This window comes from Natator depressus, chromosome 3 (assembly GCF_965152275.1).
Source record: "Natator depressus isolate rNatDep1 chromosome 3, rNatDep2.hap1, whole genome shotgun sequence".
In the NCBI taxonomy this organism is placed as follows: Eukaryota; Metazoa; Chordata; order Testudines; family Cheloniidae; genus Natator; species Natator depressus.
Window position 1 is genome coordinate 49,389,210 of NC_134236.1, and position 19,437 is coordinate 49,408,646.

The 19,437-nt window shown below is 40.4% G+C and overlaps 1 protein-coding gene across 8 annotated transcripts in view; it reads left to right on the forward strand.

The window, feature by feature from the left end:
* The window catches only part of BEND6 (BEN domain containing 6), a 113,298-nt gene that overhangs the window by 83,179 nt on the left and 10,682 nt on the right, over positions 1–19,437 (forward strand). For 6 of the 8 annotated variants that reach the window (XM_074947879.1, XM_074947884.1, XM_074947885.1 and 3 more), the window contains exons 2-8: positions 4,764–4,992; positions 5,060–5,241; positions 5,777–5,875; positions 6,243–6,420; positions 8,272–8,489; positions 14,223–14,415; positions 18,072–18,210. In XM_074947879.1, the coding sequence (XP_074803980.1) occupies positions 4,797–4,992; positions 5,060–5,241; positions 5,777–5,875; positions 6,243–6,420; positions 8,272–8,489; positions 14,223–14,415; positions 18,072–18,210 (1,205 nt within the window). In that variant the 5' untranslated portion in view covers positions 4,764–4,796. Of the gene's footprint in view, positions 1–1,111; positions 1,216–4,763; positions 4,993–5,059; positions 5,242–5,776; positions 5,876–6,242; positions 6,421–8,271; positions 8,490–14,222; positions 14,416–18,071; positions 18,211–19,437 lie in introns of those variants that run through there. The other 2 variants (XM_074947880.1, XM_074947883.1) reach the window with 2 other exon arrangements.

Sequence of the window (19,437 nt, forward strand, 5' to 3'; positions counted from 1 at the left end):
GGCACTGGATTTAGCTGGTACAGCCTCAAAAGTGGCCAGGACCCTGTCAGGATGGGACAGTCTAAGGCAGGGGTTCTAAAACTGGCAGTTGTGACCCCTCAGGGGGTCATGAGGTTATTACGTGGCGGTCGCAAGCTGTCAGGCTCCACTCCCAAACCCTGCTTCACCTCCAGCAGGCAGTCCTCAGACTTATGACACAATTAGTTCCTGAAAATCACGTCTTAAGTCGAAAATGTCATTTCCCAGAGGAACAATGTCAGATTGAGCATTGTAAAGTCAAAACCAACGTTGTAAAGTCAAACCACAGTGACAATTTATAAATGCCGTAAGTGCTGTTTGTCGTAACTCGAACATCATAAAGTCGAGGACTGCCTGTCGTGTTAAATATAAAAAAAATGTGTTTTTAATTTATAAGGGGGGTTGCACTCAGAGGCTTGCTGTGTGAAAGGGGTCACCAGTACAAAAGTTTGAGAACCACAGGTCTAAGTCAGCTGGGAGATGCCTAAATAGCCTCTTTCTGGAGCTCTATACCAGTGGAGCTACTGGAGGCTGGATCAGATTATAAAGCTGCTCTCTTCTACAGTGCAGGCTTATGAGTTGAGCTGGTTGGAGTTTATTGACTAAACATTTTTTCATTGGATAATGCTGATTCATTGAAACTAAAACTGTTTGCTGGAAAAGATCCATTTCAACAAATCTCCCATTTAGAAAAGGTTTTGAGGGAAAAAAAGTTTATAAATTGTCAAAATGTCACATTTCAGCATTTTTTTTAAATGAAAAATTTTGGCAGTTTTTACTATTATTCTGTCTTATTCTGCCCAAGCAGCAACTAGATGCCCTAATCAGGGTGTGTACACATTTGTTTTACATTTGTGGTGATCTGTTTTGTCAGAAAACATCGCCTGGAGATGATGCATCCTATCATCCAGTCCTTACTCAAGCAAGACACCCACTGACTCCATCTGAAGAAGTGGGTTTTTTACCCACGAAAGCTTATGCCCAAATAAATCTGTTAGTCTCTAAGGTGCCACCGGAGTCCTTGTTGTTTTTACTGACCCCACTGAGAGTTTTGCACATGAAAGAACTGCAAGACTGGCCCTGATGTTTCCTTCTATAGGTGGAGGATCTTGGACTTTTTCTTTTCTTCATTACAGACATTTTGTTCTACCTTTCCAACCACTTTAATTACTTTCTCAAGAAGATGCCAACAGACAGGTAGGTATTTATCCCTGAGGGTCTCAGCTTGTCACAGTAAATTGTGTGAAGAGATCAGTGGGGGGAAAGAAAAATACCAAAGAAATCCAAGGTTGTGTTATTTTACTCCGTGTCCTTTATGTTGCAATAAGACTGATTTAAACCATTTCATGTCTAATATATTTAAAACAGCTGGACTGCATGCTGATTCAGTGCTGCAGTAGCAGCAGAGGGATGCTAGAGAGCCTCTGCCACCTCTTCAGCACTGCTTTCTTGCCTCAGCCTCTGCAAAAGCAGCAGGAGCAGCAGCACAGCACAGATGCCTTTTAAAGCAGCCGTGAAAGCTTTGTGACTTCTCCCCCCAAAACCAGAGGAGTCATGCAATCCATGACTGTGTGACAAATCTCTAGCCCTGAATATTATTTTCTAATTTCTATGAGAGTCCCATGTTTTTAAGTTGGCAGGCTCTCAGTGAAATAGGTTCAGTTGTTTACTCTCATATCCACCCACCACTTGCAAAAATCCTCAGAAGTCACAGATTTTTTAAAAATAATGATAAATTACAGAGTCCATGACTGCTGTGATAAAGCTCTAATTATCCCTGTCAGGCAGGGTGGGTTTGTCAGAGCATGCACATGTACTCAGACCTCTTTTAAACCCTGCACTTCGTATATCTCACTTTGACCAAATTTCTATTCCATTGGCCTGATTTTAGTGTGAATTTTGGACTTCATCTGTTCCTATTGAAGTCAATGGCAAAACTTCACTGGGAGCAGGAGCACAACCTGAGGGCTCAGTTCTGCCACCTACACCAATGTTGAGTGATTCCTTCTTGTGGACTAAAGAACTACTCAGCGTGTGTAAGGGTGGCAGAATCAGGATCCTAGTGATTCATGACTTGGGGATTCCTTTTCCCCAGACTTTACGTGTAAAATTTTGGGTGTTTTCAGATAATCTGGGGCTTTCTAGTTGCTCTGAGAATCATAGAAGTATAGGACTGGAAGGGACCTCAATAGGTCATCTAGTCCAGTCCCCTTCTCTCAAGGCAGGACTACCTGATAATTAGACCATTCCTGAGGAGTGTTTAACTTGTTCTTAAAATCCTCCAATGACGAAGATTCCATAAACTCCCTAGGCAATTTGTTCCAGTGCTTAACAAATCCTGACAATGGGGAAGTTTTTCCTAATGTCCAACCTAAACCTCCCTTGGTGCAATTTAACCCCACTGCTTCTTGTCCTATTCTCAGAGGTTAAGGAGAATAATTTTTCACCCTCCTCCTTATAACAACCTTTTATGTACTTGAAAACTGTCTGTCTCCTCTTCTCCAGACTAAACAAGCCCAATTTTTTCAATCTTCCCTCATAGGTCATGTTTTCTAGACCTTTAATCATTTTTGTTGCTCTCCTCTTGACTTTCTCCAATTGGTCCAAATCTTTCCTGAAATGTTGCACCCAGAACTGGACACAATGCTCCAGCTGAGGCCTTATCGTGCAGAGAAGAGTGGAAGAATTACTTCTCGTGTCCTGCTTACAACATTTTTGCTGATACATCCCAGAATGATGTTTGCTTTTTTTTTTTTTTTTTTTTTGGCAACAGTGTTACACATATATAGCTTGTGATCCACTATGACTCCCAGATCCCTTTCTGCAGTACTCCCTCCTAGGCAATCATTTCCCATTTTGTGTGTGTGCAATTGATTGTTCCTTCCTAAGTGGAGTACTTTGCATTCATATTAAAGAAAATATAATCTCATGAAATTGCACTTCCTTGAAAAAATGTAAAATAGAAGTACAACCCAGTCCTATACAGTACTACTGATATCATACCCAACAAACTCTTCACAGAGTACTGATGATAATTCTTATTCCATTTCTCAGCCTAGATGTCACATTGTTTTTAACAGAACAAACTAAAATACAAACTACTTCAGTTTGCATTTTGTTCCTTCCCTTCCCCCTGCCCATGAATTTTCAGTACTGCCAAGAGGATTAAAATAGTCCTTTCCTTCCTTAGCTTTAAGAGTCTAGTGTAAAAAAAGGGGGGGGGGGGAATGCAAATGTTGGTTCTGTGTTCTCTTTATAGCTTTTATTCTGTAGTTCATAAAAGGCAGCCCAACTGTCTAATAGTCCTGAGACTGTCAATTCTTATATATGTCAACTTTTCCATTGCCAGGATGTGTCAGACTTCATCTACTCACTTATCCTTGGTGTTCTGGGTTGCTCCTATATGACTGTAATTGTACTGTACATCTTGTTGCCCAAAGGATGATTCATCGTCTTTTAGTCATACATCCCTTTAAATAGCATACACAATACATACACCTCAAGTTGCAAGTGTAAACTACTGTCTGAAGTTTTTATCATCTTTGTACCTTTAAGCCTTCTGAGTCTGTATTATCTCACAGAGGTTTTACCTCTGCATTCAGGACACTATAAGGTGAGGCAAACTCCAGGCATAATAGTCAGTCTGCGGCAGACAGATAAGGAGACCAGGTAGTAGTGGGGAGGCAGAGATCCTCTGTGTGAATGCCCCTTTTCTTCAGTGGATCCTCTGTAGTGTATAGGTTTGGAGAACATAAGAACGGCCATACTGTGTCAGACCAAAGGTCCGTCTAGCCCAGTATCCTGTCTTCCGACAGCGGCTAATGCCAGGTACCCCAGAGGGAATGAACAGGTAATCATCAAGTGATCCATTCCCTGTCGCTCATTCCCAGCTTCTGGCAAACAGAGGCTAGGGACACCATCCCTGCCCGTCCTGGCTAATAGCCATTGATGGACCTATCCTCCATGAACTTACCTTGTTCTTTTTTGAACCCTGTTGGCCTTCAAAACATCCTCTGGCAAAGAGTTCCACAAGTTGACTGTGCATGGTGTGAAGAAATATTTCCTTTTGTTTGTTTTAAACCTGCTGCCTATTAATTTCATTTCGTGACCCCATGTTCTTGTGTTATGAGAAGGGGTAAATAACACTTCCTTATTTACTTTCTCCACACAGTCATGATTTTATAGACCTCTATCATTTCCCCTCTTAGTCGTCTCTTTTCTAAGCTGAAAAGTCCCAGTCTTATTAATCTCTCTTCTTATGGAAGCCATTCCATACCCCTAATAATTTTTGTTGCCCTTTACTGAACCTTTTCCAATTCTAATATATCTTTTTGAGATGGGGCGACCACATCTGCATGCAGAATTCAAGGTGTGGGTGTACCATGGATTTATATGGAGACAATATGATATTTTGTCTCTCATTATCTATCCCTTTCCTTCTGGTTCCTAACATTCTGTTTGCTTTTTTGATTGCTGCTGCACATTGAGACCAAATCTCTTTCCACTTCTGTGGCTATATGTATGCTGGGCAAACTCTTCCCCTCTCCCCTTTTGAAGGAAGAGTTCACAGGAGACTGGGCTAGTTTTCTCTTCCCCTGTACAGGTTATTTTCACACAGAGAGGCCCTCAGATTGTAAGATTCTAGGAGCAGAGGGCTGGATTTTTTTAAAAAATCTGTTTATAAAACTTCACGTACACCTGTGACATGATGAAATAACAATTATTTTTCCTATGAAATTCTTCAGGCTGTGGCTGTGTGACAAGGAAATCCCTTAAAAATGAAAAAGTTCACGCTGTTCGATTTTGTAAATGATAATTCGCTACAAATTGGAGAGACTTCATGGATTCAGGATCTTCCCAATGATGACAGTGAACTAGAAGGACTCCTGAAACCAAATGAGCAGGTGCTAGTTAACTGGCCTGTGGGAGAAAGGAAGACAGAGAAACATTTAGTAAAAGTAGTGTACATGAGTGGTGAGTCCATCTGCAAAGCAGCCCATTTATAACAATTTCAGATGTCGCTAGCTGACTGGCAGAATAGTATCATCTGCTTGGACTTCTCTTTTCTCCACTTCAGATGACCCTCAAGAGCTAGTTGAGATGATGCAGAAGATATTGCAGGCGGATGAAATTACAAAAATACAAGTTGTTGGAAAAGGCAAGAGGAAGAGGATTGAGATGATATTCTCAGAGAGTGAAGATAGTGACCTGGACAAAAGGCAGGTGGGTTTTCAGTCTCTGTTGTTTTCCCAAGTGTAAACCTGTTACTTTTATGCCCTAATATAATGTTCCAGTGCATTGCTCGTGACTTTTCTGGGTACACAGTATGTGTATGTTGGCAGTGGAGACAAAGGCAATCTTCACATCATGCCTTAGCTCAATGACATGTTGGGGTAATTGATAACACGGGTCCAGATCTTCCCTCCATCCTTATCAGAAGTTGCAGAAGGATAAAATGTATGTAGAATCTTCATAGCTTTGGGTGTTGTGCACCTACACTGCATCATCCCCAATGAGAAAGGGCTCTGATAACACCATAAAGTGGGCAAGGGTCATGGCTTCTGAAGTCTGCCATGGAGTAAGATCTGCAAATTACTCAGGAGAATCCATGGATCTCAGAACTGACAAAAGATACAGACATATTTTTTCTACTCAAAGGACATAGGCCAAAATGAATAAATGTTTGTAGTGTACAATGAAATCTTCTGATAGAAAACACTATGTGAGTGCAAATGTGTTATCATGTGGTTATTTTCAGGGGAAAATGATGAAGAGTATAAAAAGAAAGAAATCATTACAGGCCTCTGCCTCTGCCAACATCCTGAGTCAACTTGAAACATCTTTAATTAACAAACAGGTAAAACATCTTGTCATCAGTAATTTGCAGCTGTGCAGCACAACAAAGCTGAGGTTCACATTTAAAAAAAATTAATTTATTTAAAATTTTAAGTGAATTAGTGCCGATGAAAGATGCTATCTTTGTATATGTTCATATAGTGCTTGGGAGATATAAAGTAGTGTATTAGAGCTAAGTATTGTTAATATTGTAGTCAACCAGTTAGTTGAATTACAGTATCAATGTTAGTTAAGTTGATTATTAAGGTGAACTCATATTTATATTTTGTGTGTCTTTGTAAAGAGAATATCCTCCTTTAGCCAAACAGTTTAATAGTAGATACTTTTATGTTCTGTTGTTGCTTTTTAGCCCAATTTATTTTTTTCAGAGAGAACCGTATTCTGGAAATGCCTTTCTGTACAGCGAAAGCAGTAGTGATGATGAGGAGCCCTTGTTTCAGTTATCCAAAGTGGAACTACGTGCCAAAATAAAAAGTCTGAAAAGGAAACTGACAGACACCATGAGAGAAAACTGTCGCCTACGGCAGTCACTGGTCATGCTTCAAGGTAAACTGTGGGGAAATGGACACTTTTTGGCGAAGAGGCGAACTGAAAGCACATAAAGTCCTGATTGTTGTGAGGACACTTACGTGAGAATTGTGAGTGCTGAAGCATCTGTCAATATCTAGCCCCAAATTAGTAAAAAAAAGTCATTTCTGTGTGACTACAGCATTTAATTCCAGTTGGCCCATAGATGAAATCAACTTAAAAAGAGACTGTGATATCATTGAGTTTAAAGATGGAAAAAAAACTGGTTAAATCAGCTGGATTGTTCCTCACAGAACATTTTCATGTGCTTTGTATAAGTGCAGGTCAAGTTTGAATAACTCCAGCAACTGGGACTCCACTGACCAAAGTCTAACTGATGTTATTGTTCAGCAATTATTGATATTCTAAAATTTCCCCTACTTAGTTCTATCCCTTAACTTCTAATTATTCATCCCTGAACCAAATAATTTCTTCCTTTTGAAAATCATCAGTTATTTCTAAGTTATGCCTTGTAATCTTTTAACCAATTTATATCCATTTAGCTCTTTTAACCAAGCCTTTAGTCACCTTAGTTGGCCTTCTCTAGATCCCTCTCCAATTCATTGTTGTTTTCTTAATATGGGCAGCCAAAACTGTATGCAGCATTCAAAATGTTAATGAACAAATGTTCCTTAAATAGGGTCTGTCACCTGCCTTATCAGTAACATGATGCCACCGAATGTACAACCCAGTATAACATTGCCTTTTTTTCCCCTTGGTCACCATATGGTGCTGCAAGCACATATTCAATTCAGTTCATTGTCTGCCTAGTCCTCTCTCATTGTTACTTTGTTTCAGTCTTCCCTCACCCATTTGACCTTTGTGTTCTGGATTGTTTTTCTCTAAATGTATCAGTAGGATTTTTTCAGGTTGAATCTGATATTGTTAATATCTGATATTGTTAATATTTCAGGTTGAATCGGATATTGTTAATAGAGTGGTGTAGCCGTATTGGTCCCAGGATAGTAGAGAGACAAAGTGGGTGAGGTAATATCTTTTATTGGACCAACTTCTGTTGGTGAGAGAGACAAGTTTTGCGCTTACCCAGAGAGAGCTTACTCTCTCTCCAACAGAAATTGGTCCAGTAAAAGACTGTTAATATCTGTCCATTTCATTTAAATTGCTAGGTCAATTTCTACTTTCCTCTTGAATGCTTACATTTCCCCTTTGCTGTATAATTTCTATTAGTTTAATTACTGTGCTTTTTGCTTCCTCTTTATCTCTTACAGTGTTTCATTAGATCATGCTTTGCCACTCCACTGAATGTAATCTCTGTAATGGACTCACTCCAGAAAAGCTCATCTGTGTAAACAATATGTTGACCAAATAAGGGGACATTTTAAAGGATTTCTTATAACAAGAAATAAAAGGTCAAATGCAGCCAGACATACCTCCATTCTAGTGAATAAAATTGGACCTGCTTCTAACTATTCTGAATTTCGCCCATACTCTTCAATCTTATAGTGCTGTACATATTTTGAGAAAACAGTGTAAGAAAAACAGCCAGGTCAGCATTACGGTGGGCATGTGTTAACCAATGGCTCCTTTTATCAATCCGCAGACAGCTAGCACATTGCTTATGCTGGAAGCCTGATCTCCATTGTGGGGTTCATTTGATGACAGGGCAGGGAAGGAATTTTAAAAAAAGGAAGCAGCATTCTAATGATATCTCTGCTGATTGCTGGGGTTGGTCTAGAAGGAGACTGCAAGTCCTGTTCTTTTGACTACTGTGACAAGAGTTTGGTTACAAAAATACCTGTATACATGAAACTAAACCAAAGTTTAGTAGCATCAGTGGCTATTCTTAGTGATTACTCTTTCTAATTTCAGTGTTGCCACAGGCAGTCACACATTTTGAGGAACTGGTAGGTATGGCTGAGGCCCTGCTCAAAGGGGGAGTGACCACATCTGCCTCCAGTATTCATTCACACACTGTCTGGAAAGCATCAAACAGTTCTTTATCAGATTCATATGCAACTATCCACAGTAACTCCAATTCACCGATAGCATTGAACATGGAGGAAGAGGAGCAACAGCCTGAGAAACAGGTTAGCTGAAAGCTTATTTCAGCAATAAGAGTGAAATAAAAGTTGATATATTGCAACATTTATTGAGACTATGTAAAGAAAAGTAAACCTCAGTAATGATAATTTTATTATCAGACAGTAATTAGGAAAGTTGAGGAATTTATTAATAAATAATCATTATCCTTTTGTGTGCGAGAGGTTTCCCATTAGACACAGTGAATCACAGTGAGCCCTCAGGTGCAATTTTGCAACTCCCTTGACTTCATTAGATTTTCATGTCTTTGGGTGAGGAGAGCATGGAGCAGTATGAAATGCTTTTCAATTCAATTTCAATAAATCCTATGCTTGGCTGTGCATGGGGGACTTTGATTGACTTCAAACAGCTGAGGGGAAAATATGACCTTAAAGTTATGAAAGAAGGTTTAAATCTTTCTTTTTTAAATAATAAATAAATAAATGAGGGGGAAAGGGTGTCTTTCTGTCCACGTTAAAGAGATTGGCCAGAAGTTAATTGGAGTTACTCTGATTTTGGATGGAGCGACCTGGGTCCCAGATGTTCCATTATAGTAATAGAGCATTATCAAGAGATCACAGGCACAGAATCTGTACAGGAAAAATATCAATTTAAAGATTTAATTAAAGAATAACTCCATTAGTTTCTGCATTCATAATTTACATAAACGTTTCTATGTACTGAGTCATGCCAATCCATACAGATCAGTTGTATGGATTGTATTTCACATGTCCCTAAATCAAGAAAAATCCATTCAAAACTATTAAGAGATGATGATTTTATTAAATATGACAACTGTTATGTACAAAATGTGCTGGGAGAGAAGCTGAGCCCTGATTAGGGAGTGGGGCTTCTCTGACTAGGGGTCCTATAAAGGTAGCCAGCCAGTCAGGCAGTGGCACAGACAGCTGCAGTGGCACGGGAGCCAGCAAACAGAGCGGTAAACAGGGGAGTTTGAAAGGGGAGTTTGCATTGCGGTGCTTGTTTGGGGTTTGTTTTTGCTGTTGGTGCTGGTATTTTGGTGTGGTTTGTGTTTCCCAGATTAACAGGATTTAGGTGAGAAAGCTATGACAGATACAGAGGCAGCAGTGGGGGTGACCCATGTAGTGGAAAACACAATGAAGATGACTGGATGTGGAAGCTGCGGTATGTACATGATCCTGGAGGGGGTACCTGGAAAGAGTTTCATCTGCATGAAGTGCCGCCTGATAGAGCCGATGGAAGAAAAGATCAGAGGATTGGAGATGCAGGTGGAAAGTCTGGTTGAGTTTAGAAGGGGGTCCGAGCAGATTATGGAGCAAAGACATGAGGAGGCTGAAGGGAAAAGCTCAGACTTGCAGATGGAAGCAGGACTGAAGAACTCTGAGGGAATACTGCTGGGTGAAGAAAATGGACAGTAGAAGCATGTGACTAAGAGAACCAGGCAGAGGAAAAGACAGGCTAGTGAAGGAGAAATAGAGCTCAAGAACAGGTTTGCAAAGTTGGAAAATGAAGAAGGAGCTCAGCAGGTGGCCACTGAAGGTGGAAGGGCAAGGAAGAAGAGAAGAGCAGCTAGTCCTACAGGAAAAGGGGAAGAGTCAATGGAGACTACACCAAATATGAGCCCCTGGAGGATACAGGATGTGTTGAAGAGGATTACAAGGGAGAATAGGAATGGAAAGAACTTGCAGGCAGAGGGAACAGGGGATAGACCAGAGAATTGCACTGTCACCAGGAAAAGGCAGGGCTACGTGATCAGGGACTCCTTACTGAGAAAAATGGACAGGCCTGTAACCAGAGCTGATCCAGAGAATAGAAGGGTGTGCTGTCTTCCAGGTGCTAAGATACGGGATGTGGACCTGAGGTTGAAGAGGATCCTAAAGAAAGTGGGAAAGAATCCACTGATCGTCCTTCATGTGGGAACAAATTATACCGGTAGATTCTCGCTGGAACGTATCAAGGGAGACTATGCCAGGTTGGGGAAGACGGCTTAAGGGAATCGAGGCTCAGGTGATCTTCAGTGGGATTCTGCCTGTTCCTAGAGAAGGGCAACAAAGGTGTGACAAGATTATGACTATCAACAGATGGCTCAGGCAGTGGTGCTATAAGAAGGGCTTTGGGATGTATGGCCACTGGGAGGCATTCATGGACAGAGGACAGTTCTCTCGGGATGGACTTCATCTGAGTAGGGAAGGAAATAGACTTCTAGGATGGAGGCTGGCACAACTGATTAAGAGAGCTTTAAACTAGGAATTTGGAAGAGATGGTTGGGAGATGTCCAGGTGATCTCCACGCCGGATTTTAGCATGGAGAGGGAAGAAAACAAAGTAAGAAAGGATACAGCCGTGGGTAGGAGAATGGACATAAGGAGGAAGGGCAGTGTGGATACCAGTCTAATAGGTCATACTGGCTGTAGAATGTCTGTGCCTAATTGTATAAAGAATGTGAGCGAGGCCAAACAGCAAAAATTAAGATGTTTGTACACCAATGCGAGGAGCCTAGGTAACCTGGAGGAACTAGAGCTACTGGTGCAGGAAGTGAAACCAGATATTATAGGAATAACAGAAACATGGTGGAATAGTAGTCACGACTGGACTACAGGTATTGAAGGGTATGTGCTGTTTAGGAAAGACAGAAATAAAGGTAAAGGTGGTGGAGTAGCATTGTATATCAATGATGAGGTAGAATGTAAAGAAATAAGAAGCGATGGAATGGATAAGACCAAGTCCGTCTGGGCAAAAATCACATTGGGGAAGAAAACTACTAGCACCTCCCCTGTGATAGTGCTTGGGGTGTGCTATAGACCGCCAGGATCTAATTTGAATATGGATAGAGCCCTCTTTAATGTTTTTAATGAAGTAAATACAAATGGAAACTGTATGATCATGGGAGACTTTAACTTCCTAGATATAGACTGGAGGACAAGTGCTAGTAATAATAATAGGGCTCAGACTTTCCTAGATGCGATAGCTGATGATTCCTTCATCAAGTAGTTGCTGAACCGACAAGAGGGGATGCCATTTTAGATTTGATTTTGGTGAGTAGTGAGGACCTCATAGAATAAATGGTTGTAGGGGACAACCTTGGTTCAAGTGATCATGAGCTAATTCAGTTCAAACTGAATGGAAGGATAAACAAAAATAAATCTGCGACTAGGGTTTTTTATTTCAAAAGGGCTGATTTTCAAAAATTAAGGAAATTAGTTAGGGAAGTGGATTGGACTGGAGAATTTATGGATCTAAAGGCAGAGGAGGCTTGGAATTACTTCAAGTCAAAACTGCAGAAGCTATCAGAAGCCTATATTCCAAGAAAGGGGAAAAAATTCATAAGCAGGAATTGTAGACCAAGCTGGATGAGCAAGCATCTCAGAGGGCTGATTAAGAAAAAGCAGAAAGCATACAGGGAGTGGAAGATGGGAGAAATCAGCAAAGAAAGCTACCTTATTGAGGTCAGAACATGTAGGGATAAAGTGAGAAAGGCTAAAAGTCAAGTAGAGTTGGACCTTGCAAAGGGAATTAAAACCAATAGTAAAAGGTTCTATAGCCACATAAATAAGAAGAAAACAAAGAAAGAAAAAGTGGGACTGCTAAACACTGAGGATGGAGTGGCGGTTAAGGATAATCTAGGCATGGCCCAATATCTGAATAAATACTTTGCCTCAGTCTTTAATGAGGCTAATGAGGATCTTAGGGATAACGGTAGCATGACAAATGGGAATGAGGATATGGAGGTAGATATTACCATATCTGAGGTAGAAGCAAAACTCCCGAACAGCTTAATGGGACTAAATCGGAGGGCCCAGATAATCTTCATCCAAGAATATTAAAGGAATTGGCACATGAAATTGCAAGCCCATTAGCAAGAATTTTTAATGAATCTGTAAACTCAGGGGTTGTACCGTATGACTGGAGAATTGCTAACATAGTTCCTATTTTTAAGAAAGGAAAAAAAAGTGATCCGGGTAACTACAGGCCTGTTAGTTTGACATCTGTAGTATGCAAGGTCTTGGAAAAAAATTTGAAGGAGAAAGTAGTTAAGGACATTGAGGTCAATGGTAAATGGGACAAAATACAACATGGTTTTACAAAAAATAGATCGTGCCAAACCAACCTGATCTCCTTCTTTGAGAAAGTAACAGATTGTTTAGACAAAGGAAATGCAGTGGATCTAATTTACCTAGATTTCAGTAATGTGTTTGATACGGTGCCACATGGGGAATTATTAGTTAAATTGGAAAAGATGGGGATCAATATGAAAATTGAAAGGTGGATAAGGAATTGGTTAAAGGGGAGAGTACAGCGGGTCATACTGAAAGGTGAACCGTCAGGCTGGAGGGAGGTTACCAATGGAGTTCCTCAGGGATCGGTTTTGGGACCAATCTTATTCAATCGTTTTATTACTGACCTCGGCACAAAAAGTGGGAGTGTGCTAATAAAATTTGCAGATGATACAAAGCTGGGAAGTATTGCCAATTTAGAAAAGGACCGGGATATCATACAGGAGGATCTGGATGACCTTGTAAACTAGAGTAATAGTAATAGGATGAAATTTAATAGTGAGAAGTGTAAGGTCATGCATTTAGGGATTAATAACAAGAATTTTAGTTATAGCTGGGAACGCATCAATTAGAAGTAACAGAGGATGAGAAGGACCTTGGAGTATTGGTTGACCACAGGATGACTATGAGCCGCCAGTGTGATATGGCCGTGAAAAAAACTAATGCGGTCTTGGGATGCATCAGGCGAGGTATTTCCAGTAGAGATAAGGAGGTGTTAGTACCGTTATACAAGGCACTGGTGAGACCTCACCTGGAATACTGTGTGCAGTTCTGGTCTCCCATTTTTAAGAAGGATGAATTCAAACTGGAACAGGTACAGAGAAGGGCTACTAGGATGATCTGAGGAATGGAAAACCTGCCTTATGAAAGGAGACTCAAGGAGCTTGGCTTGTTTAGCCTAACCAAAAGAAGGCTGAGGGGAGATATGATTGCTCTCTATAAATATATCAGAGGGATAAATACCAGGGAGGTATTTAAGCTCAGTACCAATGTGGACACAAGAACAAATGGATATAAACTGGCCATCGGGAAGTTTAGACTTGAAATTAGACGAAGGTTTCTAAGCATCAGAGGAGGGAAGTTCTGGAACAGCCTTCCAAGGGAAACAGTGGGGGCAAAAGACCTATCTGGCTTCAAGATTAAATTCTATAAATTTATGGTATGATGGGATAACATGATTTTGGCAATTAATTGATCTTTAACTATTCATGGTAAATAGGCCCAATGGCCTGTGATGGGATGTTAAATGGGGTGGGATCTGAGTTACTACAGAGAATTCTTTCCTGGGTATCTGGCTGGTGAATCTTGCCCACATGCTCAGGGTACTCTGATTTCTACATGTAAACAGCAGGTGCATTAGATAGCTAATAGCCTAGGTCCAGATTTTGGAGCTCTTGCTAACATTGGTGAGCATTTACGGAGGCAAGTAGTTCCATTGAAACCAATGAGCCTGCTCGAGAAAACGTTCACCAGCATGAGTAAGGCGCCACAATCTGGCCCCTCCCTTGTATCTGCAAAATGTATTTTACATGTGCAGTTCCAAAATTAGATGTGCACACAACTGGGCACCCAGTTTTGAGTGCACTGGTGTAGATGCTGCTTTTGAAAATGTTAAAATGTTGGGGAAAAAATTTAAGTATGATTATATTTGGTTGTATTTTGTGAGGATTAGAACAGTCATGTCTATGACTATTGTATTTTTCAGTTCAAGATTGAAAAATGGCAGATTGCCCTTTGTAACAAGAGCAAGCCTCAAAAGTTTATAAATGATTTGATGCAAGCCCTTTATACACACGAATACATGGCCACGCATAGTCTGACAGGTGCAAAATCCTCCTCTTCGAAGGATAAAGCAGCAAAACCAGCAATGAATCAGAATGAAGTTCAGGAAATCATAGGTGATGACTAGTTTATATTACTTGATATGGCACTGTGTCTCATTTTTCATCACACTTTCAACTGCCACATTCATGTTACTAATTCATTTTTATTTGTTTTGGTCTTTTCACATTTATCTCATTACTGTTAAAAATGAAGAATCAGTAAAAAGCAAAATATCTTTTGTTCCTATTATGTGGATTTTGGATTATTAATATTTATTATTAAACATTATATAGCACTGTAATATTGCATGGTGCTCTACAGAAACTAAAAATACCACCTAAAGTAGTCAAACATAGACTGAAGATAATGGACAAAGGAAAGGGTAGGCAAAGAGAGGACAAAAGTGTATATAAATATAAATAATGCGAGCTATATTCTTTAGTGAGTGAACGTGATAAGTTCTGATATTTTGAAAGAGGTTAAGATTGGGTGAGGCACAGGAATGGAAAGCAAGACAAACAAAGTAGGGCTTAATAGAAGGGTTTAAAGACAGAAGATGGTTGGTTCCCATGAAAGGGTGGTTCATTTCAGGTTTAAGGAGTAATGTGGAAAAAAAAGACCCAAATGTGAGAGAGGGAGCAGGAGATTAACTATTTGTCCTACCTTGTTTCTTTTAAGTGTAGGATGGAAAGATGGTTAGCAACAGGCAGTGAGATGTAGGCAGGGCAGAGCTGGTTGTCATTTTAAAAAGGGAGGACAAGGAGTTTGAAATGTATACCAAAAGAGAGAGGGAGGTAGTGAAGAGACTTGAGGGAGTGACCTAGTTCTAATAGCAGGAGAGGAAGGTTATTTTAGCTGTCAAGTGGTGGCTAGACTGAAGTAGGGAGAAGCAATCTGGGAAGAGAGAAAGAGGTTATAGTAGCGTAGGTGAGATAGAATCATGGCATGAATGAGCATTTTGGCAGCACATGTGGAGAGGAAAGGGTAAATTTAGAAGTGTTATAGAGGGAGGAATGACAAGATAAGGGAATTGCCTAGTTTTAGTTGAGAAGAAGAAAAGAGCAGCTAAAGATAACTCCAAAGTTTGTTTGTTTGTTTATTTGATTTTAGCACTCGGTGACAGGGAAGTTGGAGTTGTCAAAAGTGATAGAGAAAGTGTGTTTGTAGGAGGAAAGATTTAGAAGGTCTTTTCCATGTTTTGTTTTTAAAAAACATGAGGCCATTCTTGAAGTATCAGAGAGCTAGATGCAAGCCTGGACAGATAGGGTGGGTAGATTGAGAAGCCATCAACAGAGGTAAGAGGAGAGGTCTTGGTGACCTCATCCATTTTCCAAGTGCCAGTGGGTGGGGGGAGAGGGCCAGGAGGGGAGAGGACAAAGGATAGACCCCTAAGAATCACCAGCATATTGGGGAGAGGAGATGGGGGACCTACCAAATGCAGCACCGAAGGAGCAGTCAAACAGGTAAGAAGAAAATGACAGCTCAGCGTGCCCAAGGAAGAGAGTGTGTTACGAAAAGGTGGGTATTTGATTATGTTAAAAGCAGCAAAGGTTGAACAGAGTGAGTTTGAAGAACAGACCTTGGACTTGGAATGGGAAAGATTATTAGTGACTGTTGTGAGGGCAGGTTCAGTGGAATGGAGTGGGCAGAAGTCAAACAGGAGGGAATTGTAAAGGGGGGTGGAGGAGAGGGAATGAAGGCACTGGGAATAGACAGCTATATAAGCAGCTTGAAGATATGTGGAATGGTTTGGATGAGTCAGCATGGATACATGCTGGGAAAGAGCACAATTGATGTTATATTTGCACTATGAATCCTCATGGAGAAGTTCAGAGAAAAGAGATGGTCACTGGGTAAGGTCTTTGTGAACCTAGAAAAAGTGTACAATCATGGAGAAGTGTGCCAGAAGGATATGTCCATCTTATCCAGGATACGTATGATGGAATGAGTTCCAGAGTCAAAGCTAAATAGAGCTACAGTAGAGAATGACTGAGGAGGGAGGACCCACCTTAAAGGATATCACAGGCAGAGAGCTTAGAAGGGTGAAAAAATATAAATTCCTAGGATCAATGGCTGACTCTGGTTCTTTCCTGAAAGATGCTAGGCATTGTACTAAAGCTGCATGTTGCAAATGGCAGGCACTGACCCCAGTTCTCTATGACATAAAGATGCCAATAAAGTTAAAAGGAATTCTTTGCCAAAGGTTGTTGTGAAGGCCAAGACTATAACAGGGTTCAAAAAAGAACTAGATAAATTCATGGAGGATAGGTCCATCAATGGCTATTAGCCTGGATGAGCACGGATGGTGTCCCTAAGCCTCTATTTGCCAGAAGCTGGGAATGGGCGATGGGATGGATCACTTGTTCTGTTCATTCCCACTGGGGCACCTGGCATTGGCCACTGTCGGAAGACAGGATACTGGGCTAGATGGACCTTTGGTCTGACCCAGTATGGCTGTTCTTATGTAAAAGGTAGAGTGTATAAAATGTAATTCAGCCCACCTTAATGTACAGAACAGAGACTTGGACAGCCACAGAAAAGGAAATTAGCATGCTCCCCACCACGGAAATGAAGATGTTGAGATGGTCAAATGGTTGAACACTGTGATAGGAAACAAAATGAACTTAGAAGGGGCTTAATGTGAGTTGCTCCAGTTGAAGACAAGTTGAGGGAGACTAGGCTATTTTAGTATGGGCATATCCAGCAGAGCCCGGAGAGTTATATCAGTAGGATGGCTCCTGAAATAATTGTGGCTGGAAGGTGACCAAGGGGGAGAAGAAAGACTCAGTATGTGGACTGAATATCAATGTACCTCAGAGAGATCAATCTGCCTGACAGCCTGGCATAAAATCATGAACTTTGGAAGATTATAAAGTCACTGACCCCAAATAGGGAAGTGGCAAGAAAGATGATGACAAGCAGCTCAAAAATAAAGGGGAGACTATAGAAAGAGACCGGGAGTCAAAGGAGGATTTCGTTAGGTGAGGGGAAACAATATGACTGAATGCAGATGGGAAGGAGTCAAAATAGCGAGAGCAACTGATAAGAGACAGAGAAGGAACGAGGAGCAAGTCAGATGTTTTAGGATGTGTGAGGAGATAGGAACAAGCTGGCCAATCAAAGAGTTTTCAGGAAAATAGAAGCTAGAAGATTTCATAGTGGGACACATGGTTAAAAGAAGATAAAATCAAAGGCAGACATGAGGATGATGAGGTAGTCAGGGGAGCAGGAAGTAGAGAGCTCCTGCTGGGTCATGTGAGTGCTGCATTCAGAGAAGTCAGTCAGCTCCTGAGCACACAGAGCAGGAGAAACAGAAATGGAAGAGGAAGAAGTAAGTAGAGACAAAGGTGGTGAAGAGCTGTCATGAGAGTGGATAAGAGGGTAGGATTAGGATTAATTGTCCAGGAAGAGAACAGAGATAAAGGAAGAAAGGCAGAGTATATATAGGAAGTATATAGTACAGGAAGTCATCAAGGTCATGGGACTTCCTTCTGAGTTGCCCAACAAAGTTAGAGCAGGACTGGCAATATGGAAGGAGAAAACCAGACCGAAATTGGTAAACCAGGCAAGGGGAGCAAAGAGGCCAAATACAGAAAAGAGTAGAATAAGTCTCTTTTGGATGTTTAAATTTCATAAGCCCAAATAATGTAACTTGGATCATACACTTAATATTTTCCCTGATTTGGCCCCGATCTGAAGGTCTCATAAATGTCATCTCTTTATTTTGCAGGAATCACAAAACAGTTATTTCCAAATACAGATGATGCTTTAATTAGGAGAATGATGGGGCAAAAGCTAAACAATTGCACCAAGAAGCCAATTTTAAGCAAAGATCTTAATTCAGTTGTTTTTCAGAAGCATAGCTTTTGGTAAGTCTTTAAAAAAAAATCAAGCCTGTCTCCCAAATGTATTTCAATATGTGTCTCTGTCATTGCAGTAACAGAAACTAAAGTCATCTCAAAATTATCTTTCATATATATGTTCATATTGATACAGTTGCCCAATATGGAGATCCTTTCATATCCTTGTATAAATTTTACAAAATACAAAAGTACTCTTTATTTACGTAGCAGCACAACCAGACTTCTCATTCTAGACAGACCACACAGGGCAAGTAAGTTAAGGGAAGAAAAGAGAGAAGATTTAACATCCTCAAAATCAGTAACAGACTAATTTGATGAATATGTCTATTATAGAGTCTATATTATTTAGTCTTCCTATTACAAAGCCATTTTGTCCTCTTCATATGAATTAAATGCATAAGACTTGAACTTCCACAAGGTTCAGCCCCCAACATCAGTGGATCTCAAGTTCTGCACAGATCTCAGGACATCCAAAAGACACAGGGTCAGAAGTTCTGTGCTTCAACAAGATTTTCTAGTGCTATGATAGGGAAACCCCTGCTACTTGGATAAGATAATACTGACAGGATTTGCATTAATTTACCTGTTAAAGACCCGTGTTTTTGAGGAGGGGATTATGTCATGGAGAAACACCATCCTTCCAGGTGTAGTTTCTCCTGCTCTTAGCCCACTCCACAGACTTCTTTCATAAAGCAATTTGAGATCTACTGATAAAAATGCCATGTAGGCGCTATTAATAATGATTAGCATTATTCTCAGTTAATATATATATAAGTATGGTCTAAAAATAATAAACCTGTCCCTGTTTTTAATGACGTCACCAATTTCTATTACAATGTTTTCAGGTGTCATTCAAAAAAAATAGAGTTTAATAGAAAGTGAGACCTATATGACACTATGTAAGTCAATAAGAGTGGAGATTTTTGGAGAAAATCTCTTTAATGAGGGACAAAACTATTGACCTTACGTTAGGACTTTTGGAAAGAAATATCCTCCCAAAGGTCCACATTCTCCTACATCACTGTCAACCACTAAACAGTCAATTCACATAAAGGCCCAATGGAACAGACACATCTGTGTTGCATACAGTACTTCTGTCAGACTCCTCTTGTTTTTCGGCATCAATACTACATACCTGTGACTCACACTACCTTTTAAATTTATGTGAAATATTGATTAGGCATTATCAGAGCTGTTATATTGTGCCAAAGATCTTGTTATTGCAGCGACAAG